Source organism: Nuphar pumila, chromosome 7, assembly GCF_984573655.1.
Source record: "Nuphar pumila chromosome 7, dmNupPumi1.hap1.1, whole genome shotgun sequence".
Classification (NCBI taxonomy): domain Eukaryota; kingdom Viridiplantae; phylum Streptophyta; class Magnoliopsida; order Nymphaeales; family Nymphaeaceae; genus Nuphar; species Nuphar pumila.
Genome location: NC_143255.1, coordinates 18,288,011 through 18,310,798, shown reverse-complemented (window position 1 = coordinate 18,310,798; position 22,788 = coordinate 18,288,011). Strand labels below are relative to the sequence as shown.

Here is a 22,788-nt window from a genome sequence, read left to right as displayed (position 1 = left end):
AAAGCAAATGCTTGAGACTCTCAAGCTTAAGAAAATACAAAGGGGGAACACCCCTATTTATACAAGAAGGAAGGAGGCAAGAGGGGGCTCCCCAAAGGAGTCGTTGGGGAGCTCCCAACGGTCACAATTGTGACCGTTGGGGGCTCCCCAACGACTCTATTGGGGAGACCCCCAATGCACCTTTTGAGAGTGCAAAAAGAAAAAAAAAATAAAAATAAAAGAATTACAAAAATAATGGAAAAATTACAGCATATTCCAAATGGAATATGCGCAAAATGTAAAATGACAAAAATACCCTTTCGGGTAAAAAAGGATAAAAATGTATAAATATATATACTTATATATAGAGATACGTATACATATAAAATATGTATACGTATCTCTATGTATATAAGTATATATATTTATACTTACAATATTGATTTTGAGTGTACATTTTAACAGTAACCAATGTTCGCACTTGTGGAGGGGTGACAACCAATTTTCCTATAACGGTTGGGTTACATCAAGGATCTGCTTTAAACCCTTTCCTATTTGCTATAGTGATGGATGAGCTTACGAGATCAATTCAAGAAAATGTGCCATGGTGTATGTTGTTTGCTGATGATATTGTTTTGATTGATGAGTCTAGAGTTGTGGTTAATGCTAAGTTAGAATTATGGAGACAAACATTGGAAGCAAGAGGTTTTAAGTTGAGTAAGAGTAAGACAGAATATATGGAATGTCGGTTTAGTAAGCAACGAAGTAGTGATGGGAGTGTAGTGAAGCTTTGTAAGTAAGAAATACCGATGGATGATTGTTTCAAATATTTGGGATCTATCATTCAAAAGTATGGAGGAATTGATGGAGATGTAAATCATAGGATAAAGGTTGGGTGGATGAAATGGAAGAGTGCAACTGGAGTGTTGTGCGATCGTAGAATGCCATTGCGGTTGAAGGGAAAGTTTTATAGGACGACTATTAGGCCCGCTTTACTATATGGTACGGAATGTTGGGCTGCCAAGAGACATCATATTCAAAAAATGAGTGTAGCTGAGATGCGTATGCTGAGATGGATGTGTGGAAATACAATAAAAGATAAGATTCAGAACAAGGAAATACGTAAGAAGGTAGGCGTTGCACCCATTGAAAATAAGATGAGAGAGAATCGTTTACGGTGGTTTGGACATATTCGACAAAGGCCTAATGATGCTCCAGTTAGAAGGATGGAAAAATGGGAAAATATATTAGTTAAAAGAGGTCGGGGTATGCCTAGGAAGACATGGATGAAGGTGATAGGAAGGGATATGAATGCTTTGGACCTCACCGAGGACATGGCATTGGATAGAAATGATTGGAGGAGAATGATTCATGTGGAAGACCCAGAATGATTTTCTTTTTTGGTTCATATCGCCGACCCCAATTGTTTTGGGATGAAGGCGTAGTTGTTGTTGTTGTTTTTGTATGTTGAAATATTATTCTAAGGCATTTGGATGTCTATCATTAGTTCTTCTTTCATATTGGATAACTAGAGGTGCACCATTAATGTCATTAGACTCATCATATTGGATGTTGCATCGAGGTTCATCATTAGCATCATTGTTGTTTAATACATCATCATTATATTTAGGAAATAATTCAGTAAAAGAGTAATCATCATTTTCTTTAGTAGGTACATTTAAATCAAATAAACTTTCTTGCTCTATAAAAGTAACATTCCTTGATATATCGAGTTTATAAAATCATAACATTTAAATCCTTTTTGGGTTTTCTCATAACCAAGAAAAACACAAGCAATGGCTTTTGGTGAAAGTTTGTCATTTTTATTTGTAAGAATAAAACATTTACATTCAAAAGTCCTTAGTCTGAAATAGTCAGGGGTAGTTTTATAAAGTTTCTCATAGGGAGAAATATTTTAAAGTTTGGTTGAAGAAATAAGCAAGGTTCTAGTGGTTTTCATTATATGCCTATGTTTCCTTTCAGCCAAAAACCATTTTGTTGATGCATGTTTGCACAAGATCTTTGATGTATAATGTCGTGATTTTTTAAATAATTTTTAAAATCTTTTGATATATATTCTCCCCCTAAATCAGGCCAAAATATAAAAATATTGGTTTTAAGAAGATTCTTAACAAGGTTATAAAAAATTTTAAAAGTTTCAAAAACTTCATATATGTGCCTAAGAAAGTAAATCCAAGTGAAACGAGAATAATCATCCACAAATATCACATAATAAGTAAATCCTCCTTTAGAGGCAACAGGAGCAGGACCCTAAACATTCAAGTATATTAATTCAAGCGATTTGGACTTTGGAGGCAACAAAAGTTCTCTCTTGATAAGGAATTACTTTAATTTTCTTAAGAATAAAGTCAATACATTGGATTTTTTATTGCAAAATTTTCTTAAATAAGATACATTGGATAATTTAAAAATATTAGGATGACCTAGTTTTTGATGCTACAAAAAAATAGTCAATATTTTTACATTAAAGCAAAAAGGATATTTGGGAATGATCAACCGATCAATGTAGTAGAGATCTCATTCTCTATATCCTTCCCTAATTTGCTTGCTGGACTGGAGATCCTGTATTAAACAATGGTCAAATGTGAAGGAGACCCTATAACCATGATCGATTATTTGGGAAACCCTTGAAGATGCTCATCGTAGGAAAAATTAAATCCTTAGTGAGCAATTTTTTCAATTTACAAGAGGGCTTAGGCCCGAATTTAAACATGTTTGGGTTTTAATCATCCATCGAAACCAAAAGTAAGAGGAGCTTCCGTTTTTGCATGAGATTTTAGCCCAAGTATGCCTAAAAGAAACAAGGCTAAAATCTATGACCGAATGTAAGAAAACCAAGGACAATGTATTGACGATATCTAGACCCGGTGCCAATACTTATTCCTATAAGCCTCCTCACTTTAACAAGAATAATTTTTTAAGGCAAAGGAGTAATGATAGGAGAAATGATTATAAAAAAGGAAAAATTACTTGTCATAATTGTGGAGAACCAGGACACATCAGGCCTTATTGCCTTGAATTAAAAAAGGATGAGAAAAAAGTAGCTACCTTTGAAGCTCTTCGGGAAAACAAGGAAGCCTCTAACTCCGGTTACAAAGGCATGTTCTTATCCCAACTTGCGGAAGCTCTACAACTGCTACTCAAAGGCGCATCTTTCTTAACTGGTGTCGTGGTATCCTCTTTATTACCTCCTGGTAAGATTTTTTGGCTCCTAAATTTCAGTGTCTCATTTTCTATGACCCCTAATAGTACTGTGCTCTTTGATTGTAGTTTTAATTCAAATAGATCTAATGTTTTTACTGTTGATGGATCCTCTCTTGAAATTAAAGGAATTGAAAAAATTTCAAATTTTTTTCTTTCAAAAATTAGAATTGTTCCAAAACATAACCTAAATCTCTCATAAATTGAAAATTTTGCTCACTAAGGATTTGATTTTTCATATGATGAGCATCTTCAAGGGTATCCCAAATAGGCTTCATTTTGGTCATTTGGTCTCATAGTCTTTTGGAGTCCCATAGTACTCTTTAACACCTTTCTCTCCTTGTTTGTAATTATGAACTTTGTCTTGTAATTCCCATTTATATGCGGCATCATTTTGAGTGTATGTTTGTTTGATAAAACCCACGCTTCATTGGCCTTCTCATATTCTAATATATTTTCACACTGTTCATAACACATACTTCCCATAAATAGGGATAAAACTTTCGCATGCCCCATTTTTCTTGCTTTAATGGTCTTTTTGTAATCCAAGTGAGCCTTCTCCCTCTCATTTCCCTTAAGGTATTCTTCTTTGGCAACACCATCTTCTCCACAAATGGATTTAGTGGAAATAGGTTGAGGTTCCGATAGAGAACCATCAACATATTCCCACAAATCTTTGTCAATCAATATCCACTTAATAATGCTGGCCCACATATTATAGTTTTTCCCATAAAAAATGACAGGAACAACCCTAATAACTTCCTTTTCGGTCATCGTACCAAGAGAGGATAGAAGGAAAGAGGTAGAAAGAGAAAAGAAAAAGAATGTACAAAAAGTGTTGAAGGCACACTTCTCGAGGTAATGAAGTTCATGGTCTTTCGTTCCTCCTTCACATACTCTTAAATGGATCTTCCTTCGCTTCAAAGGGACTTCTTACTCTGATACCATGTAATGAAATAGGTAAAGAATTACAAGAGAGTGTCTTTTATTAGCTTACAAGAACACAATAGCAAATAGCAAATAGCACAAAGACCTCTTATGACTCAATACATGATTACAACATAAGCTACTTAGGGGCCAAACAACAAACATAAAAATATAGGATCTTATTGAGAAAGAAATATTTAAGAAAACATTAAAGTACAAGAGAGGGTTCACCCCTATTTATACCACAAGAGGCATTCTCAATAGAATTGTTGGACTGTTTCAAAAGCTATAAATATAGTTGTGGACTATTCCAATAGCTCTATTGACTAGTCAACTCTATGTTGACTAGTCAAAAAAGAACTCAACAACTCTATTTGGTATTTAACCAAATAGTTCCCATAAAAACGGAAAAGGACAAAAAGAATAAAGTAAACGTATTAATGTGCCCCTAATGAGCACAACCTATTATAAGGACTGAAATGACCAAAATACCTCTAATAGGTATTTACCTATTACATCATTATATATATATACATACAACTTAACATTATTTACTATGTTATAAGGCTTTAACATATTTAATACACCACAAGATTTATTTTTAAAATCGTGAAAAATCAACGGCTCACAATTCATTAAAATAAGGGCATTTAAATGGTATAGAACATATTTGAGTCAACTTTTACACCTGAAAATGGTAAACAGAGCATGCTAAACATCATCCAAAGGTTAGATTTTGCTTTTGGAGCTTAGATATATGTAAATCAAATGTGTACCATCATAGAAGCACACACACACACTATATATATATATATACACATTTAGAAATGGTATAGAACATATTTACGTCAACTTTTACACCTGAAAATGGTAAACAAAACATGCTAAACGTCATCCAAAGGTTAGATTTTGCTTTTGGAGCTTAGATATATGTAAATCAAATGTGTACCACCATAGAAGCACACTATATATATATATATATATATAAGCAAATTATTGGCTACACTCAACTATACCATACTCTAGTAGAAATGACCCATTTTTTTGCATTTCTTGTATTTTGTAAATCAAGCCCTATGAATATGATATACTTGGATTATTTAGTAAAATAAATGTATTAGATTGTCCAAATGTGTTGTATTAGCAGATTTCTTAAGAACTTCAAAAATCAATGGTCTAGAATACATCGGAACTTCATTATCCAAAAAGTCAGGTTTTTACATCGAAACCACCAATCCAAAGTCCAAAGTGTGTTTCCCAATAAATGAATCATGCTGATCACATTTTTGTTGTCAGTTTGATCAAAGGAAGCTTGCACTTATGAGTTTTTGCTAGACTATGGAACTCTATAGTGTATCTAATATTTTCCTATATATATTTATATAAAGTCATGTCCAACATTTCACCCTTTGTACCCCCGTCTGACAACACTCACCTTAGTCCAGGAAACGTAGGATAAAGGTATGCAAAGTCTCCTATGAAAGTGTTATTGAAATTGGTCAAGAAAACAACCAAATGTGCATCTATACTCATTCCATGTGATGCTTATGTAGTTATTAAGTTTTGTTGCATAAAGAGGTAAATTTCATCCAAAGATGTAACTTATATTATTTTTCTTCTGTTTGTGTTTGTAATCTTTCATAGCCAATCTGCTTTAGCATCAGAAATGAGTCAGCTTTATTAAAATCCTAGATCTGTTGAGGAACTTTTATTTAGAATCTTCTCTTTTCTTTGGTTGCTATCTTGTGCAATATAAACTCAGTATTATAATCTTATGTTCTTTCTGCAGGTTTTGTAAAGTTTCTGGGGCCTTATTACATGCTAATTATTACAAAAAGGAAGCAGATCGGAGCAATATGTGGTCATACAGTCTATGCGATCACCAAGAGTGAAATGATTACACTTCCTCATTCTACTTTGCAATCCAATATGACTTATTCTAAATATGAGAACAGGTCCTTTGTTCATTGTACTCTAAAGGAGATTGTAGAATTATTATGTAAAAGAATCAAACACTCATATACCCTTCAAGGAGAAGGGTGTTTATTTTCTGGATTATATGCCTTACTATTGCTCAAGTGTTTGGGCGCTCCTCTTTCTTTTTTTTTTCTCAGATGGTACAGTGTGAAGAAGTTTTTGGTTCCCATTATAAGATGAAGAGTGCTTGAACTATTTTGGGACTTTGTGCATATAGACCTCCTTGTTACCATTAGCGGAAGTTATTTTTTATGTTAGAATCCCATGGGAAACTAAGATTTACATATAACGCTTTGTTTCCTAGCTTAAATGAATAGCAGGGATAAACCTGTGATTACCATTTCCAAGAAGACATCTATAACTTGTACTGTATTTAGTTGCTGTTACCTGTTAATGATGTTGATGGTATAATTCGTCATTTATATGTCCAGTCAGATGTTACACTGGAACAACTTTTCTTATGGAATTTGTTATACTTTAGTTGTGTTATATCTGGGTAGATCATTTTTGCTGCATACCTTTTCCTTGCTAATCTTAGAGTTTTCTATCAATATATATGGTGGATGTAATCATGTGTTTTGTATTTTTTGACATGGTATAGATACAAGAAGCTCTTGTGCACTGTGGATCTTACCAAGGACTTCTTTTTCAGCTACTCATACCATGTTATGTGTAGCCTTCAAAAGAACGTATGTAATCATGAAGCAGGACAGTTTCTGTACGAAACTATGTTTGTTTGGAATGAGTTTCTGACACGTGGAATACGGAATCATCTCAAGAACACTATCTGGACAGTAGCATTGGTGTATGGTTTTTTCAAGCAGGTAATTTGATTGGATTTGGAAATATATGGTACAGGATTGCTTGAAGTAAGAACTAGAACTTTGTAAGAACTGGAACTTTCTTCTTGAAATATTTATTATTAAATATTAATAACTATAATACTTCATTGTCCTGATAACAGTAAACTTATTTGACTTCTTAAGCTCTTTAATTCTACTAGTAAAGTAGTAATCTATTGGTCGTGGTGCTCTGTTGCTCATAGTTTTCCTGTTTCTGATTGAGAAATTACATGGGCACGAAGACAAGAATTTGTAATCCGTGATTAACAGATCTATCAACTGTGGAGGACAGCCAATCATCCATTTAACTAACTTGCCATCCTCTAAACTAGCTCAGAGGTTCTTAATAAGGACGATACCACTTAACTCTAGAACTTTGAGTTTATCTTTAAACTTTAAAGAAGCAAAAGAGTAAAAATTAAAAAACATCCTTTGATGGAAAAAAAAGTGTTGCACTCTTCTAGACTTATGTCCCAGTAATAATAAAAAGGGAAAGATTAAATAGTGTTTAGCTTTGTAGGTGTTATTTTATTGTAAATATCACAAAGCATGTCATGTTATTTTCAGTTTCTTGTATATACTTATTGCTATAACCATGGGTGGCACCCCTGCATATAGTTCTTCACTTCCTTTTGTACTTGTCATGCATAATATTAGATTATGTGCAGTACTTTGTTGCCACTTTTTTCTTTCTGTTCAAAAATGATCTTTTGTTTGCCTGACAAATTTTTATGTCATGTTTTATGTTCCATGTATGCATAATGATTTCTTATTAGTGGGATCAAGCAATAAAATTAGTTTTCCAAGAACTATTCTTCAATAAGTTGCTATAAGTGTTTCTCCAGCTCTCTAACTTTTGATTGGTTTTCCTGCAGTCCCTCTAGGTTATGGTAAATAATTATTAATAATTGTTACATACTATCTCATCTGATTGTATTCTCGAAGTAGTGATGATGATTCTGAATTTTGTGGATGCAGGCCAAACTTTCATTATGTGGAAAAGATTTTAATTTAACACTCATTGCACGACGCTCACGTCATTTTGCTGGCACCAGGTGGAATTTGGAGGAATCAATAATTTTAATTTATATAAGTTAGATTTTCAATGTGATGTTTCTTCAAATTTATTAAATTGATAATATTTTCTCTTTGCATTGGTTTTTCCTTATTGCATATTTTTTGTGCCAGGTACCTGAAACGTGGCATAAACGAAAATGGAAGAGTTGCTAATGACGTTGAAACAGAACAAATAATTTTTCAGGATGTTCCTGAAGGATGTCCAACACAAATAAGTTCTGTAGTGCAGAACAGAGGTTCAATACCCCTATTTTGGTCTCAGGAAACGTCACGCCTGAATATCCGGCCTGATATAGAGTGTGAGTTAATAAAGTAGTTTTGCTTATAACCATGTAATCACTTGATACTTGCACTATTTTTTATTGACTCTTCCTTTCAGTGCTGACTAAGGACCAAACTTATGAAGCTACAAGACTTCATTTTGAGAATCTTGTGAAGAGATATGGGAACCCTATTATCGTTTTGAATTTGGTCAAGGCAAGTTATTGTTAAGTTGATTTATGAAGATGTCTGACCATATCATTCTACTATTAATGCATGCCACATGCAAATGAGCAGAACTCATGGGCTGAAAGATTCAGGCTATCTATGACAGTGAAGTATTGATTCTGTTTTTTCCTTTTTCCTGCATTGTGCTTGGACAGACAAGGGAGAAGAAACCTCGAGAGTCCATCCTTCGAGTAGAGTTTGCTAATGCAATTGATTATATTAATAAAGGTCTATCTGAGGAAAATTGTCTTAGGTTCCTCCACTGGGATCTACACAAGCATTATAAGAGGTATTACTTCCCCATGTTCGAAACATCTTTTCATTTAGAAATTATTTTCTATCTCAACCAGCTAGCCTGGTCATTTTATGAAGGGAAAATAGTTTCTAACTTTAAAACACTGCTTATGTGCAGTGATGCAGACAATGTGTTGACAAAGTTGGGGAAAGTCGCAAAAAATGTGCTGGAATTGACCAGCTTCTTTTATTGTCAAGTGACATCTTTAGAATTTGAGGGAGGTCCAGATCAATCTTCCCTTAAGTAAGTATTTTCCCTTTCCACTGCCCACTACTTTACTCTTTGACTTGGCGATTACAGTAACAAAATAAAATCATTTCAAACTTGCACAACTTCCTTCTTTGTGTCACTGTGGTTGAAAATCTCTCTCTCTCTCTGTATATATATATATATATATATATATATATATATATATATATATATATATATATATATATATATGGGTGGGTAGGACTACGTACTTAATCTTCTTGGAGGAGGATCCAGCCTTGATCGAAGATCCATATGAAGAACAGGTGTAGCTTATTAAAAAGCCACTTTGTTGAGTTGGGTATCAAGCAGTGGAACCATCGGCCAGAAGGTTGATCCAGCAATGGAATATGTAACGTCGGTGCACCCCCTCCGATTAGTTAACCAGTATCCCTACAAGATTGGTATGGGTGCATGTGTGTATCCAGATCCATTTCCGATATATATATATATATATATATATATATATATATATATATATATATATATATATATATATATATATATATATATATATATATATATATATATAGATCAGTGTCACTGATATCGCCAATATTTTGAAAATATCATGATATTATCAGCAACTTCATGTCAGCTAATAATATTGGCAAAATATCTCCCAAAATGAGATGATGCCATATTATCACGATATTTTTGCAATATTTAAAAACATCTTATTTTATATATGTTTTAGCCCAATTTTTAAATTTTTTGGTTTCTTTTTGTATTTTAAAAACTTTTCGAACTTTATTTTTCTAAAATGATACAAAACCTGTTATTTTCTTATCTTTCTTATTATTTTTCATATTTTAAGATTTTTTAAAAGTCCCGAGATTTTACCAAGAAAACCACTTATTGAAAATCTTTCTGAGAAATTACCTTGAACGATATAGGTGATTATGATATATATATCATAGTCATAGTATGAGGGATATTTTCAAAATATTGTGATGTTATCGCTGTAAATTCAATAAATGATAATATGGGTAAAATATCGACAGTTTGATAATATCCTGATATTATCACAAGAATATCGTGATATTCTCATGATATTATCAATTAGTTTTACTGTTTTTATTTATTTTTTACATTTAAAATATGTTTTTCTTTTGTCGTTTACATTTTTTGCTTATTTAATTTATTATTTATGTATTTTTTGTCTAAACATGATATTTTCTTACTGATTTTTGTTATTTTTTATATTTTTTAAGCCCCAAGATTTTCTTGAGATTTATCACCAAACTTATAATATCGCGAGAAACGGCCTCACCGAGATATAGCCGATATCGATTTTTGTGACTACAACAACAACAACAACAAGAACAACTACGCCTTCATCCCAAAACAATTGGGGTCGGCGATATGAACCAACAAAGAAAATCATTCTGGGTCTTCCACATGAATCCTTCTCCTCCATTCATTTCTATCCAATGCCATGTCCTCAGTGAGGTTCAAAGCATTCATATCCTTTCCTATCACCTTCATCCATGTCTTCCTAGGCATACCCCGACCTCTTTTAACTAATATATTTTCCCATTTTTCCATCCTTCTAACTGGAGCATCATTAGGCCTTTGTCGAATATGTCCAAACCACCGTAAACAATTCTCTCTCATCTTATTTTCAATGGGTGCAACGCCTACCTTCTTACGTATTTCCTTGTTCTGAATCTTATCTTTTATTGTATTTCCACACATCCATCTCAGCATACGCATCTCAGCTACACTCATTTTTTGAATATGATGTCTCTTGGCAGCCCAACATTCCGTACCATATAGTAAAGCGGGCCTAATAGTCGTCCTATAAAACTTTCCCTTCAACCGCAATGGCATTCTACGATCGCACAACACTCCAGTTGCACTCTTCCATTTCATCCACCCAACCTTTATCCTATGATTTACATCTCCATCAATTTCTCCATACTTTTGAATGATAGATCCCAAATATTTGAAAGAATCACCCACCGGTATTTCTTGCTCACCAAGCTTCACTACACTCCCATCTCTATTTCGTTGCTTACTAAATCGACATTCCATGTATTCTGTCTTACTCTTACTCAACTTAAAACCTCTTGCTTCCAATGTCTGTCTCCATAATTCTAACTTAGCATTAACCCCAGCTCTAGACTCATCAATCAAAACAATATCATCAGCAAACAACATACACCACGGCACATTTTCTTGAATTGATCTCGTAAGCTCATCCATCACTTTAGTGTGTGTGTATCATTGCCTTTTTCTTCTTTATCTTCTTGCTTGGCATGAGAGAGAGAGAGAGAGGAAAGTGAAAAGGGTTTTAAGAACCAAGTCACACGGACTCGGCTACGGGGCAGACACGGTCAACTAAGTGTCGAACTTGGTCAACGCACCGGAGCCGAGTCCATCCACATTTTGGACTCGGTCAACTTTGACTGAGTCTATTTTTGTCCATGTTTTAGGGCAAAAGACATAAAAACTAAAAAAAATCGATCTTCGATCGTCTTCTTCCTTCTTTATGTGTTATATTTTGGTAAGTTTGTGTTGTTACTTCAATAGAATTACTTTTTTTTATTTTTGCTTTAAAATTTACAATCTTATTATTGTTTTATATACCCGTGTCCAAAATTTTTAAAATTACTCCGCACCACCCGTACCCGCACCCATGTGACATAGCTAGTCAGTTAAAAAGGGCCCTATCACCTAGGTGTCTGGGCCTAGGCAGTAGGTTGCAACTAGGCTGACTAGGTGCTAGTTGCGTTTTTTTCTATAAAGTTTACTAGAGTGAGATAGAATGAATGGTTTATATTGCACAAAAGTGTCATCTAAAAGATACAAGCATTTTTGTTAGGTCAGTTCAATTCAATGCATGTTTTGATTTTTGATTTTTGATTTTTGATTTTTGATTTTTGATTTTTGATTTTTGATTTTTGATTTTTGATTTTTGATTTTTGATTTTTGATTTTTGATTTTTGATCTAATGGTTCATAAACACATCTAGTGGTTCAGATCAAGCAGAAAGCACCTGTAATTTTGATTTTTGAAGGGTCCTAATAAAAGGGAGCTTAACAAATTCATTCCTCACACAAACGCACACGCACACATGCAAACACACACACACACACACACACACACACACACACACACACACACACACACACACACACACACACATTGCTTTGGCAAATTGTTACCAGTGTTTGACTTCTATTGATCGCTTCCAGGCAAAATGGTGGAGAATATCCCTTTGGAAGTACTGAAAGCAGTAACTCAGAGAATTCTCAACATTCTGAATCTGGTATCGAGGTGGAACCGATTGATGTGAACACAAATCATGTAGCCAAGGCGCCTACATTCCAAAAGGGTGTACTTCGAACAAATTGTATAGATTGTTTGGACCGCACAAATGTTGCACAATATGTGTATGGATTGGTTGCACTTGGTCAGCAGCTTCATGCATTGGGTTTGAACGATGTTCCTAAAATTGATCTTAATGACCCTTTGGCTTATACGTTGATGGAGTTTTATGAGAGAATGGGCGATACACTTGCTTTGCACTATGGTGGTTCTCCTGCACACAATAAGGTATTCTAATCCTATATCTATTTTTCATTGTAGAATTTGTAGTGTGGTGCCATTGCTTGCATATTACCTTAAGTATTCCAAACAGCAAACTTTTTACTTCAACAAGTTGTAGTTATGAGGTAACAGAGTGCCCACCGAAATACAACATTGGCTTGTCAGTTCATGTTTTTTGTCTCATTGGGTTGTTTATGTTTCTCTTTGAAGATTCATAAAATCCTTCGTGGAACTTGTCCTATTTTAGAGGAATTGTTCTGAGTTGCTGAAACAACAAAATAATGCTAAGAGTATGAAAAAATATGGAATTGTACCCTTGTTGGACGATTTTTCAGTGGGAATCTGGTTTGCCTCAGTAATCTTTTCATCTTCAAGGAATGGCAGTTTATGTTCTATGCTTTAACGCCTTTGTTATTATGTGTGGAAATGGGAATACAAGACAAACATGATTGCGACTTGTTCACTAACTGCACCTTATACTGTTCTTGTTCTGGACATTTTATGTCTTACTGAGCTCTTTATCAACCTTTAGCTATGTTTTCATATGCTTGTAATGATTCATGTTTGTGCTATTGAACAGATATTTTCTGATAGGAGAGGCCAGTGGAAGCCAGCAACTCAGTCGCAGGAATTCTTTAGGACGCTTCAACGCTATTATAACAATGCTTATATGGATGCAGAAAAACAAGATTCAATTAACTTGTATGTCTACTTTCTTTACTTGGGGAGAGAATTTTTTCTTTTTCTTTTTTCTCAACCATTTGTTCTGTTAAAAACTCATCCTTTCTTTTGCAACAGTCTTGGTTAATTGTTTCTTCTCTCCTGAGCAAACAGGTTTTTGGGGCACTTTCAACCCAAGCCAGACAAACCTGCATTATGGGAACTGCATTACAATATTGGTGGACGTGGTCAACATTTTTGTGATGAAAATTCAAGGTACTGTTATATTTTTTTCCCTCTATTTTAATGACATTTGCATTTTAGGTTCCACAATATTCTTTTAATTATTGTTGTCATATATTGATATTGCAATGATATAATCAAGTCAATTTCTTGGGAGAACTTTAAATAAAGAACTGGTTTCATCAAGACAATGTTCAGATCTTTTAAATAGGAAATAATAAATTTCAAAAAATGTAAATGGTATTTTCTGGCAAACATGCTTTTTGGCAAAAATATTGATCCTTTATTGGTATTTTTTGTGATTAGTTGAAAAAGAGTAATGAGAGTTTTGACAAGCACTGATGCATAGTAAAAACAAGCAATGTACAAATTGAACAAACAAAAGAATGGAAGCAAACAAAATTTTTTATGATCATCACTTTCTTTCCATGTTTGCTTTACATGTTTGTATGGTGTGTCATGTCTTATCACACTTTCATAGTGATATCTTTTTGCCACTAAAATGTATGTGTGCATTTCAGATCAGTTATATTGTTGTCATCTTAAACAAATGTTCTTATAATTGACATGTTAAGTTGGTATATATGTTTAGCTATATATACTTATATATGTGTATGTAAATACATATATACAGATAAATATGTATATATATATATATATTATTAATACCAAGTATACAAAAAGCATAATACTTAAATCCCATGCAAAAACATGTAAAGATAATGTTCATTAAAGAGCCATGAGACTAAGAAATAACACAATTACAAGGCACAAATGCCACTAAGGTCTCCAAAGAGAGCTCTCACACAAAAAAAAAACTTTTCAACAAATATTTTTTATTAATGATTATGATGCACTATTTATGTAAGGAGAAAATCATTCAAGTGCATTGAATGCTTTCACAATAAACACCTCCCAAGAGGCAAGGACACAAGCCACAAAGGAGCACAACTATAAGGGCCACTAAAGGACCAAGAGAACAAAACATGCATAAAGAAAAACATTATAATAGCCAAAGAACAATATGATCCTATAGATCTAATGCATGTCAAGATACAATACAAGATCATGTATTACAGATCTAACCAAGGTAAGAATATGAACATGTCATGTATAAAGAGAGCATATCGAAATCTCATAAAATGCTCATGCATGAAAATATTCTCATATATATAAGAACTTATAATAATATTTATTATCAAATGAGACTATAAAGAACTTTACACAAAGGATCATTTCAAAGTGTGCAATATACATCCATAGAAACCTCACAACCTTCAAAATGAAAGGGCATGAATTTGAAGTCATACATAAAGATATTTTTTGACATTTATAACCACAAGTGTTCGAATAAAACATCTAAGTGTCAAGAACACATAAATTCAAAAAAACACTAGATCACATGCTTACATATTAAATAAAAAGATTTATAAAAGCGCACACATGCATAAATATTATTTCACAAAATAATATAAGCCTTATGAAAACATTTTAATAAATTAGCACAAATATGAATGCAATTTAAATCTAACAATAATTTTGAAAACGAAAATATTTTTAAGATTTTAACAAATAACCATATACCCAAGGGAATTCAAAAGATAAAAAACAATCAGTTGCTAATTAACAATCATAAACAAAGGAGATTTCAAATAAAGTTTTTAAGAAATAACAACTCATTTTTCAAATATAAAAAATGAGTGTTTTTCTCACGCATAATGCATGAGATAGACAACTCAAGCGGAAATAACTAAAATATTTAAAATACATACCGAGTCAAGATCTCTCTTGAATCCAAGCCATACATTGAATACGATTTCTTCACAAGGCATGGCTCTGAACCAAGGAGTCACAAAACCCAAAGAGGCAAAATACCAAGAAAAAATTCTTGGCTTTGATACTATGTAATGAAACAAGCTGAAAGTGCATACAATTACTCCAAAGAGCCTAAATGAGAACAAGCACAAGTCCTCAAAGGGACAACACACAATCCAATCAAAGACAAAAACATAAGATTAATGTTGTTCGTATCTTAGCGTATCATAAGATACATATCATTACTTTTTAGAAAAACAATATGATACACACTCATATCGCGATACGAGTGTGTATTGTGCGTATTGTACAATACGGGTCTGTATCGTATACGGTACAGTGTCGATGCACTTTAAAAAGTGCCAAAAAGTAATTTTGTATTTTGGGGATTTAAACACCTCTTGAGGGCCGACTCCCTCATTTGTGTAGAGGCCATTAGAAAGGTATCCACGCACCTTAGAAGCTGTTTGAGCAATTTGAGGGCCGATGTGTGCACAAGGGAGAGGGCTTTTGCGATTTCATCAAGTAAAAGTGCATTTCTACCATTTTTTCACTCAAGGAAGTGAGTTAAGTTAAATCTTGTGGCATGTTCTTAATTGCAAGATATTAATATTTTGCATTGTTCTTGTGAGATAGTTGATGATTGATGTTGTCTTATATAGCTCATAGAGACATAAATGTTTCATATGTGACGTGTGTTATGATTTTTTAGAATTTTTGCTATTTTTCTGATTTTTTAGGTTTTTTATTTTTTTCAAAATTTATGATTTTTTACGATACGATACAATACATATCTTATGTTGGGCCTGGCTGATATGGGTTGCAATATGATACTTACAACCTTGCATAAGATCACAAGAAACACTAATAAACACATACAAAATAACACAAAAACATAAAAATAAAAAATAAAAAAATAAAAAAAGACTGATGTGCCCCTAATGGGCAGAGCCTATTACATAAATATAAAATGACAAAAATACCTCTCATGGGTATTACCTATTACAACCATTTAAAATATATATAGATATAGATATAGATATAGCTAAACATATATAAGTATATGTACAACTCTAAGCCAAGGGGACTCGGCATAGAGGTCGCCGCAACCGCGTCGATGCGATACGACGCGGCTGTGGGTGCAGGTGTAGTCAACCCGCACCCAGGATTATTTAAAAATATTTAAAATTTTGTTCCAACATCAGCCGCGCAGTTGGCCCAGATGGTATACCTATCGAGGCTTGAAAATGCTTGGGAGAGAAAGGTTTAGAATGGTTGACAAATCTTTTTAACAAGATTTGGCGGATAAATAAGATGCCTAATGAGTGGAGGAAGAGTACTTTGGTGCCTCTATATAAGAATAAGGGTGATATATAAGATTGCACAAACTATCGTGGTATAAAACTCATGAGTCATACTATGAAACTTTGGGAGAGGGTGATTGAGTCTAGGTTGAGGAAGATTGTCATGATATCGGAGAATCAATTTGGTTTTATGCCTGGAAGATCAACTATGGAAGCTATACATCTTCTTAGACAACTTATTGAGAGAAATAGAGAGAGGAACAAAGATTTGCATATGGTTTTTATTGATTTGGAGAAGGCTTACGATAGAGTACCTAGGGACGTTCTCTGGTGGACAATGATGAAGAAAGGTGTTTCTCTCAAGTACATTAGTATAATTAAAGATATGTATGAAGGAGTAGTAACCAATGTCCGCACTTGTGGAGGGGTGACAACCAATTTTCCTATAACGGTTGGGTTACATCAAGGATCTGCTTTAAGCCCTTTCCTATTTGCTATATTGATGGATGAGCTTACGAGATCAATTCAAGAAAATGTGCCGTGGTGTATGTTGTTTGCTGATGATATTGTTTTGATTGATGAGTCTAGAGCTGGGGTTAATGCTAAGTTAGAATTATGGAGACAGACATTGGAAGCAAGAGCTTTTAAGTTGAGTAAGAGTAAGACAGAATACATGGAATGTCGATTTAGTAAGCAACGAAGTAGTGATGGGAGTGTAGTGAAGCTTGGTGAGCACGAAATACCGGTGGATGATTCTTTCAAATATTTGAGATCTATCATTCAAAAGTATGGAGAAATTGATGGAGATGTAAATCATAGGATAAAGGTTGGGTGGATGAAATGGAAGAGTGCAACTGGAGTGTTGTGCGATCGTAGAATGCCATTGCGGTTGAAGGGAAAGTTTTATAGGACGACTATTAGGCCCGCTTTACTATATGGTACGGAATGTTGGGCTGCCAAGAGACATCATATTCAAAAAATGAGTGTAGCTGAGATGCGTATGCTGAGATGGATGTGTGGAAATACAATAAAAGATAAGATTCAGAACAAGGAAATACGTAAGAAGGTAGGCGTTGCACCCATTGAAAATAAGATGAGAGAGAATCGTTTACGGTGGTTTGGACATATTCGACAAAGGCCTAATGATGCTCCAGTTAGAAGGATGGAGAAATGGGAAAATATATTAGTTAAAAGAGGTCGGGGTAGGCCTAGGAAGACATGGATGGAGGTGATAAGAAAGGATATGAATGCTTTGAACCTCACCGAGGACATGGCATTGGATAGAAATGAATGGAGGAGAAGGATTCATGTGGAAGACCCATAATGATTTTCTTTGTTGGTTCATATCGCCGACCCCAATTGTTTTGGGATGAAGGCGTAGTTGTTGTTGTTGTTGTTATCAGCCGCGTATTATACAAAGTTTTTGAAATGTTGGGCATTAAATGCTTTCAGACACGTACATTCTTTTATTATTTTTACAAAGCTTTGTTATAAAAAGCTAAGCCATGTACATTCTTTTATACTTTTTACACAGTCATAAAAGATGCTTCACTTTAAAAATATTTAAAATTTTGTCCCAACGTCAACCGAAAATGTTGTGTATTAAATGCTCTGATCCATGTATATTCTTTTACTGTTTTTACACAGCTTTGTCATAAAAAGCTGAGTTTATGTAGATTCTTTTATACTTTTTACAGAGCTTTGTCATAAATGCATTAATAAAAAAAATGAAGACTGTATTGGAATGGATTTCTGCATTAAATGGGAAGAGGTTTGCTCTAATTTCAAGCAAATCCACTGGTAACCTGATTAGGCTACATACCCGATTAACTAATCAGATCCTGATTCGGTATGAATTTTCTGCATTTGAATTTGGATCCTAATTTTTATTATTTCTGGTCAAAAACAGATTTTTTCATTGGGAGCTTTCTTTATGGATAAGTTATATTTTTATATATATATATATTAAAATATTAAAAAAATTATATATATATATATATATTAAATATATATATATATACCCTCCCACACCCCCGCAACCAAGTTTTTTTAAAGTGCAGCACCCACACCTGTACCTGCTCCCGCACCTATGTGACATAGGTACAACTTAACATGACATTCCAGTGAAAAAAGTGCATGATCTGTGCTTACCTTGTTTTTGTCAAAAGGTGCCATTGGCATGAGAAATTACTCTGCATCAACCATCTCTTTGTAGGATTTAATTTCCCACGTTTATCTTCTCAATGTTTTACAAATTAAATAGTTGGTTATGCTCATCGTTTAGAATAATTTCCAGTGCCTACGTAGTTGTGCCTCTCCATCTGTGATATTTATGCTTTTCTTTCTCAATGTCTTGGGATTGAATTTGGCTCTTCACCTTTTACCCTTGCAGAACATTTTTCAAGAGGTCCTTATCAGATGGAAACATTCTTTGTGATAGTAGCACACCTTTATCCACTGCCAAGGGTATTGGCACTGAGAAGCATGGTTTTTCTAGCTCAGCTTTGCCTGAAAGGATTGAACCTGGAAATTCCAGCAAGGATCTCTCTGATTCCTCTCAAGCGATCTCAACATGTGAAATTAATGCTTCCTATCCCAGGTTCATTTCATTCTGTTTTATATCTTTATTATGAAATATGCTGTTGAAATTTCGATGAAAGCTGTTATTTTTTAATTTTGAGCTACTTGTAAATAATTTTGAGCTGCTGGTAATTTGTCAGATAGAATAGGGGAATAGCCAAGAATGTTCCTTTTTTTTGTATGAAGGTTATTTTATATTTTTTCACTGAATTGTTATAGCAAACGGTATCTTTATCTATTTTCTGGTTTCTGTTTTGGTAGGATTGTGCCTTCAGTGGCCCGCAGGCAACTTTTCCCTGACATGCAAAGAGATCCTTCCTCTGACAGTGATGTCAGTGAGCACGGTCCTGGGGAAATTCTAAGCAGTTCAAATTTTGTCGATGTTGATTGGTTGTCATCTTCTGATAACTCAGGTGAAGATGAGACTGATGAAAGGCAAGTTTTTTATGCATCTTACCTGTTATGTTTTTCAATTCTTATCTTGATATCATTCAGATATTGCTGTCTGTGATAAGTACTGAACATTCCCCATGTCTAACTAGTTTTCAGGCCGATCATATTCTGTTTTAGAAACTCTGTATGCAGCTGCATGACTGGATGCCTATTTTCGTTCCTATACCACAGCCCTGTATAGTAACACCATGTGAATATCCATATCCAAAATCCTATGCTTTCTGTTGCAATGTGTTTGTTTACTATGCAGTTATTACCCCTTGAAGCATAACAACTTCCAGAATCTGTTGTTCCAAACGAGTCAAGAATAGATGCACGTAAATGCATTTTTTTCAGGTCTCCCACAGGGGTGAGTGCCTAGGAGAATTTGCCAGGGTTTGTGATCACTTACACCACACTAACTTGGCACTCTCACTGGGTCACTTCAATCGTATGTTTCAGTATGGTTCACGATTTTAATTTAGGTCCTATTAAATTCATATCCAGATGCCCTTATCCCATTAGCAAAATCACCCAGTTGATGTGGAGGCAGGCTTAACACAAATTCTTGATGTGTCTGATTTATCTTTTTAAGTATTAAGTTTTGGTTGAGGGCATGTGATGGGTTGGTGTTATGACAGAGGAAGTAGGGCTGGCATCTGCCAACCCAAACCCTATCTGAAGCTCCAACAGGTTTATGATATTTGCTTCAGGCGTTAATGGAGTTGTTTCCAGTATCACCGAGCCGATCAGAATCTGTATTGCCTCTCTACCTTCAAGATTAGGTTTTTTGTTAGAAAAAAATACATGTTTCTGCATCAAGCCAGACTGATGGTGCGGCTGATGCAACCTAATTGCCTGTCTACATTTTAAGTCAGGCTCATCATTCAGGTTTATATCTTTAAGGCACTACCGTGACAGTGCTGAGACACCAAGTTGATATGGAACATATCATGATCCTGTGGAAAATCCTTCAATGTAACTTGAGTATGTCATAAGGTACTTTGGAAATAATGCTTGAACTGGCTTGTTCTTAACCGAGTCCTGGTTGAGTGGCATGATTCAAGGTTTCTTAGTGAAAGCAAGGTCCTAAGCCTCTTGCCATCAAGTTTGACCAACATAACAGGGATAGTGTTTTTGTCACCTGATAGTCTTTTTTTCCTCTCCTAAATTGCTGAAGCAGTTAATAGTTGATGATCTGTGTAATTGGTTGCTTTGGTTGCAGATCTGCACTCATTGATTCCCTGGATGCTGAGCAATCATTAGAGAATTTTATAAATGGCATCTCAGCTGAAACAACTCCATCTCAAAGTGAACATGGGGGAAGCATAAAGGTGAGCATTTTCCTCCAAGTATCAAAGAAAATCTGTTGATTAAATGGCAGATTAGTAAATTATGAAAAAAATGTACTTCCAGACCGTCCTTTACAGTAGTTTAATTAACTCAAAACTTTCTTTTCTCAGACTTCGTAGAGGAACTAAATTATTGCTTTGGCTATGACAGAGATCATCAATCATTCTCACTGATGAACCTTAGGTTTTACCATAACTGTTGGAAGATAAATTCATGGGAACCAATTGATACATGCATATTGTCATGTGTGTGTGTGTTTTCAAAAGTCTGATCTACTTTTTATCCTGAACAGTTTTTACAGATCTGATTTAGTTGCACCTTTTTGCAGGAAGAAGATGCTGCAGAGATAGAGCAGCCTTACCAGGCTCAAAATTCTGCTACCTATGGCAAGTTCTCAGACAACTTCGCACGATGGGTTACCTATGGACAGACTGTGTAATTAGTCACAAAATTTTCCTGGAATATTTATTTTCATTTACTCTGACCTAGTTACGGAGTGGAGAAGGACATGTGATCAAGAGAAAAAGGAAAAAAGGAACAGAAACATTGGCGGCTCTAGTTCTGGGTTCCAGTTTGCTGGCATATGGCATTCTTTGTAAGATATTTTTGTATATGGATATGTCGCCGATTGGGTGAAGATGCCTGATCAGAATCCGACATACGTCTGAGGGTAAACAGTTGCCAAATTCTTTTGTAGCTCTCTCTCTCTCTCTGAAAAATAGGGTTGAAGCTTTAGTGTTTCATGTACATATGTTGTGCTCTATATTTGTTCTCAGTGGACCAGGACAATCTCACAAAAAGGAAAGTTTTTCTTCTGTTCATAACTTCCTCATACAATATACAGTTATTTCTGACACAAACTGAGTTCATCGGATCAGTTTGATCTAAATGTACCTCTCTCTCTGATATGTGTAAGTATCACACAAACACATTTAGTGCGATCATGCGGACAAAAACATGCGCACATGTATGTGATCACGGTACTTATAAGGTATCAACTGCAATCCCCCTTTATGCATGTAATCTTGGATTATCAACCTAGACACTTTCAGGTCTACCACTTTTAGAATGTCTTTGGAATGGTTTCTTACTACATAAGCAAACTCACTTCTCTGAAAGTGCACTTCAGAAGCAGGAAGCTCCTCACTTCTCCAAAATAGGGGGAGGTTTTGGGAAACCCACTTCTCTTTAGTGGAAAACTCACTTCTCCCCTCACTTCCTAAATCGATTCTCCCACGCTTCTTGTCAATTCCCACTCACTTCTTATGTTTTTTATATTAAAAAATAATAATTTTTAGTAACAAGCTTGCTTGTTGATTATATATCACTTTCTACTCATTTTCATGTTGTTTCTTATTTGCTTCTGGCCCTACTTCGTGTTTTTCATTTTGTTTCTCATGCGCTTCTATAATTGCCTCAATCGTACCTCCACTTGCTTCATTTTACTTTTTATGTCCCGCTTCCGTTTCGCACATTGCTTTTTGTATCCATTTTGTTTCCTAGTATCTATGGTTGGATATCTTCAAGGTTACTAAATCTTGGTTTGGAGGCTTTTCATGTCTCACAAAAAAGAGTTACTTTGACCCTGTGTTGTTTCATTGTAGTTTTTTTCTCTCCCGTTCTTCCTTTGTGTAAAACATTAGTACATGGTAAGATACAACTCTTAGACATCCTTGATATTTTGAATATCCTTTACCAAATATCCAAACACCACCTTGTGTCTCTTGTGCCTTATTCATGACAGAGCTACCTCCAAGGAGTGTTCATAACCAATAAGGTGTCTGTGGAG

At 34.5% G+C, this 22,788-nt stretch overlaps 1 protein-coding gene across 2 annotated transcripts in view; it reads left to right on the top strand.

The window, feature by feature from the left end:
- The window catches only part of LOC149831361 (phosphoinositide phosphatase SAC3-like), a 37,342-nt gene extending 15,522 nt beyond the window's left edge, over positions 1-21,820 (top strand). For both annotated transcript variants that reach the window (XM_090013840.1, XM_090013841.1), the window contains exons 4-17: positions 5,918-6,083; positions 6,707-6,929; positions 7,926-8,002; positions 8,136-8,323; positions 8,404-8,501; positions 8,669-8,802; positions 8,926-9,051; positions 12,258-12,618; positions 13,193-13,314; positions 13,447-13,548; positions 19,027-19,233; positions 19,476-19,649; positions 20,872-20,980; positions 21,328-21,820. In XM_090013840.1, coding sequence (XP_089869966.1) covers positions 5,918-6,083; positions 6,707-6,929; positions 7,926-8,002; positions 8,136-8,323; positions 8,404-8,501; positions 8,669-8,802; positions 8,926-9,051; positions 12,258-12,618; positions 13,193-13,314; positions 13,447-13,548; positions 19,027-19,233; positions 19,476-19,649; positions 20,872-20,980; positions 21,328-21,438 — 2,198 coding nt within the window. In that variant the 3' untranslated portion in view covers positions 21,439-21,820. The remainder of the gene's footprint in view (positions 1-5,917; positions 6,084-6,706; positions 6,930-7,925; positions 8,003-8,135; positions 8,324-8,403; positions 8,502-8,668; positions 8,803-8,925; positions 9,052-12,257; positions 12,619-13,192; positions 13,315-13,446; positions 13,549-19,026; positions 19,234-19,475; positions 19,650-20,871; positions 20,981-21,327) is intronic.
- Positions 21,821-22,788: the final 968 nt, after the last annotated feature.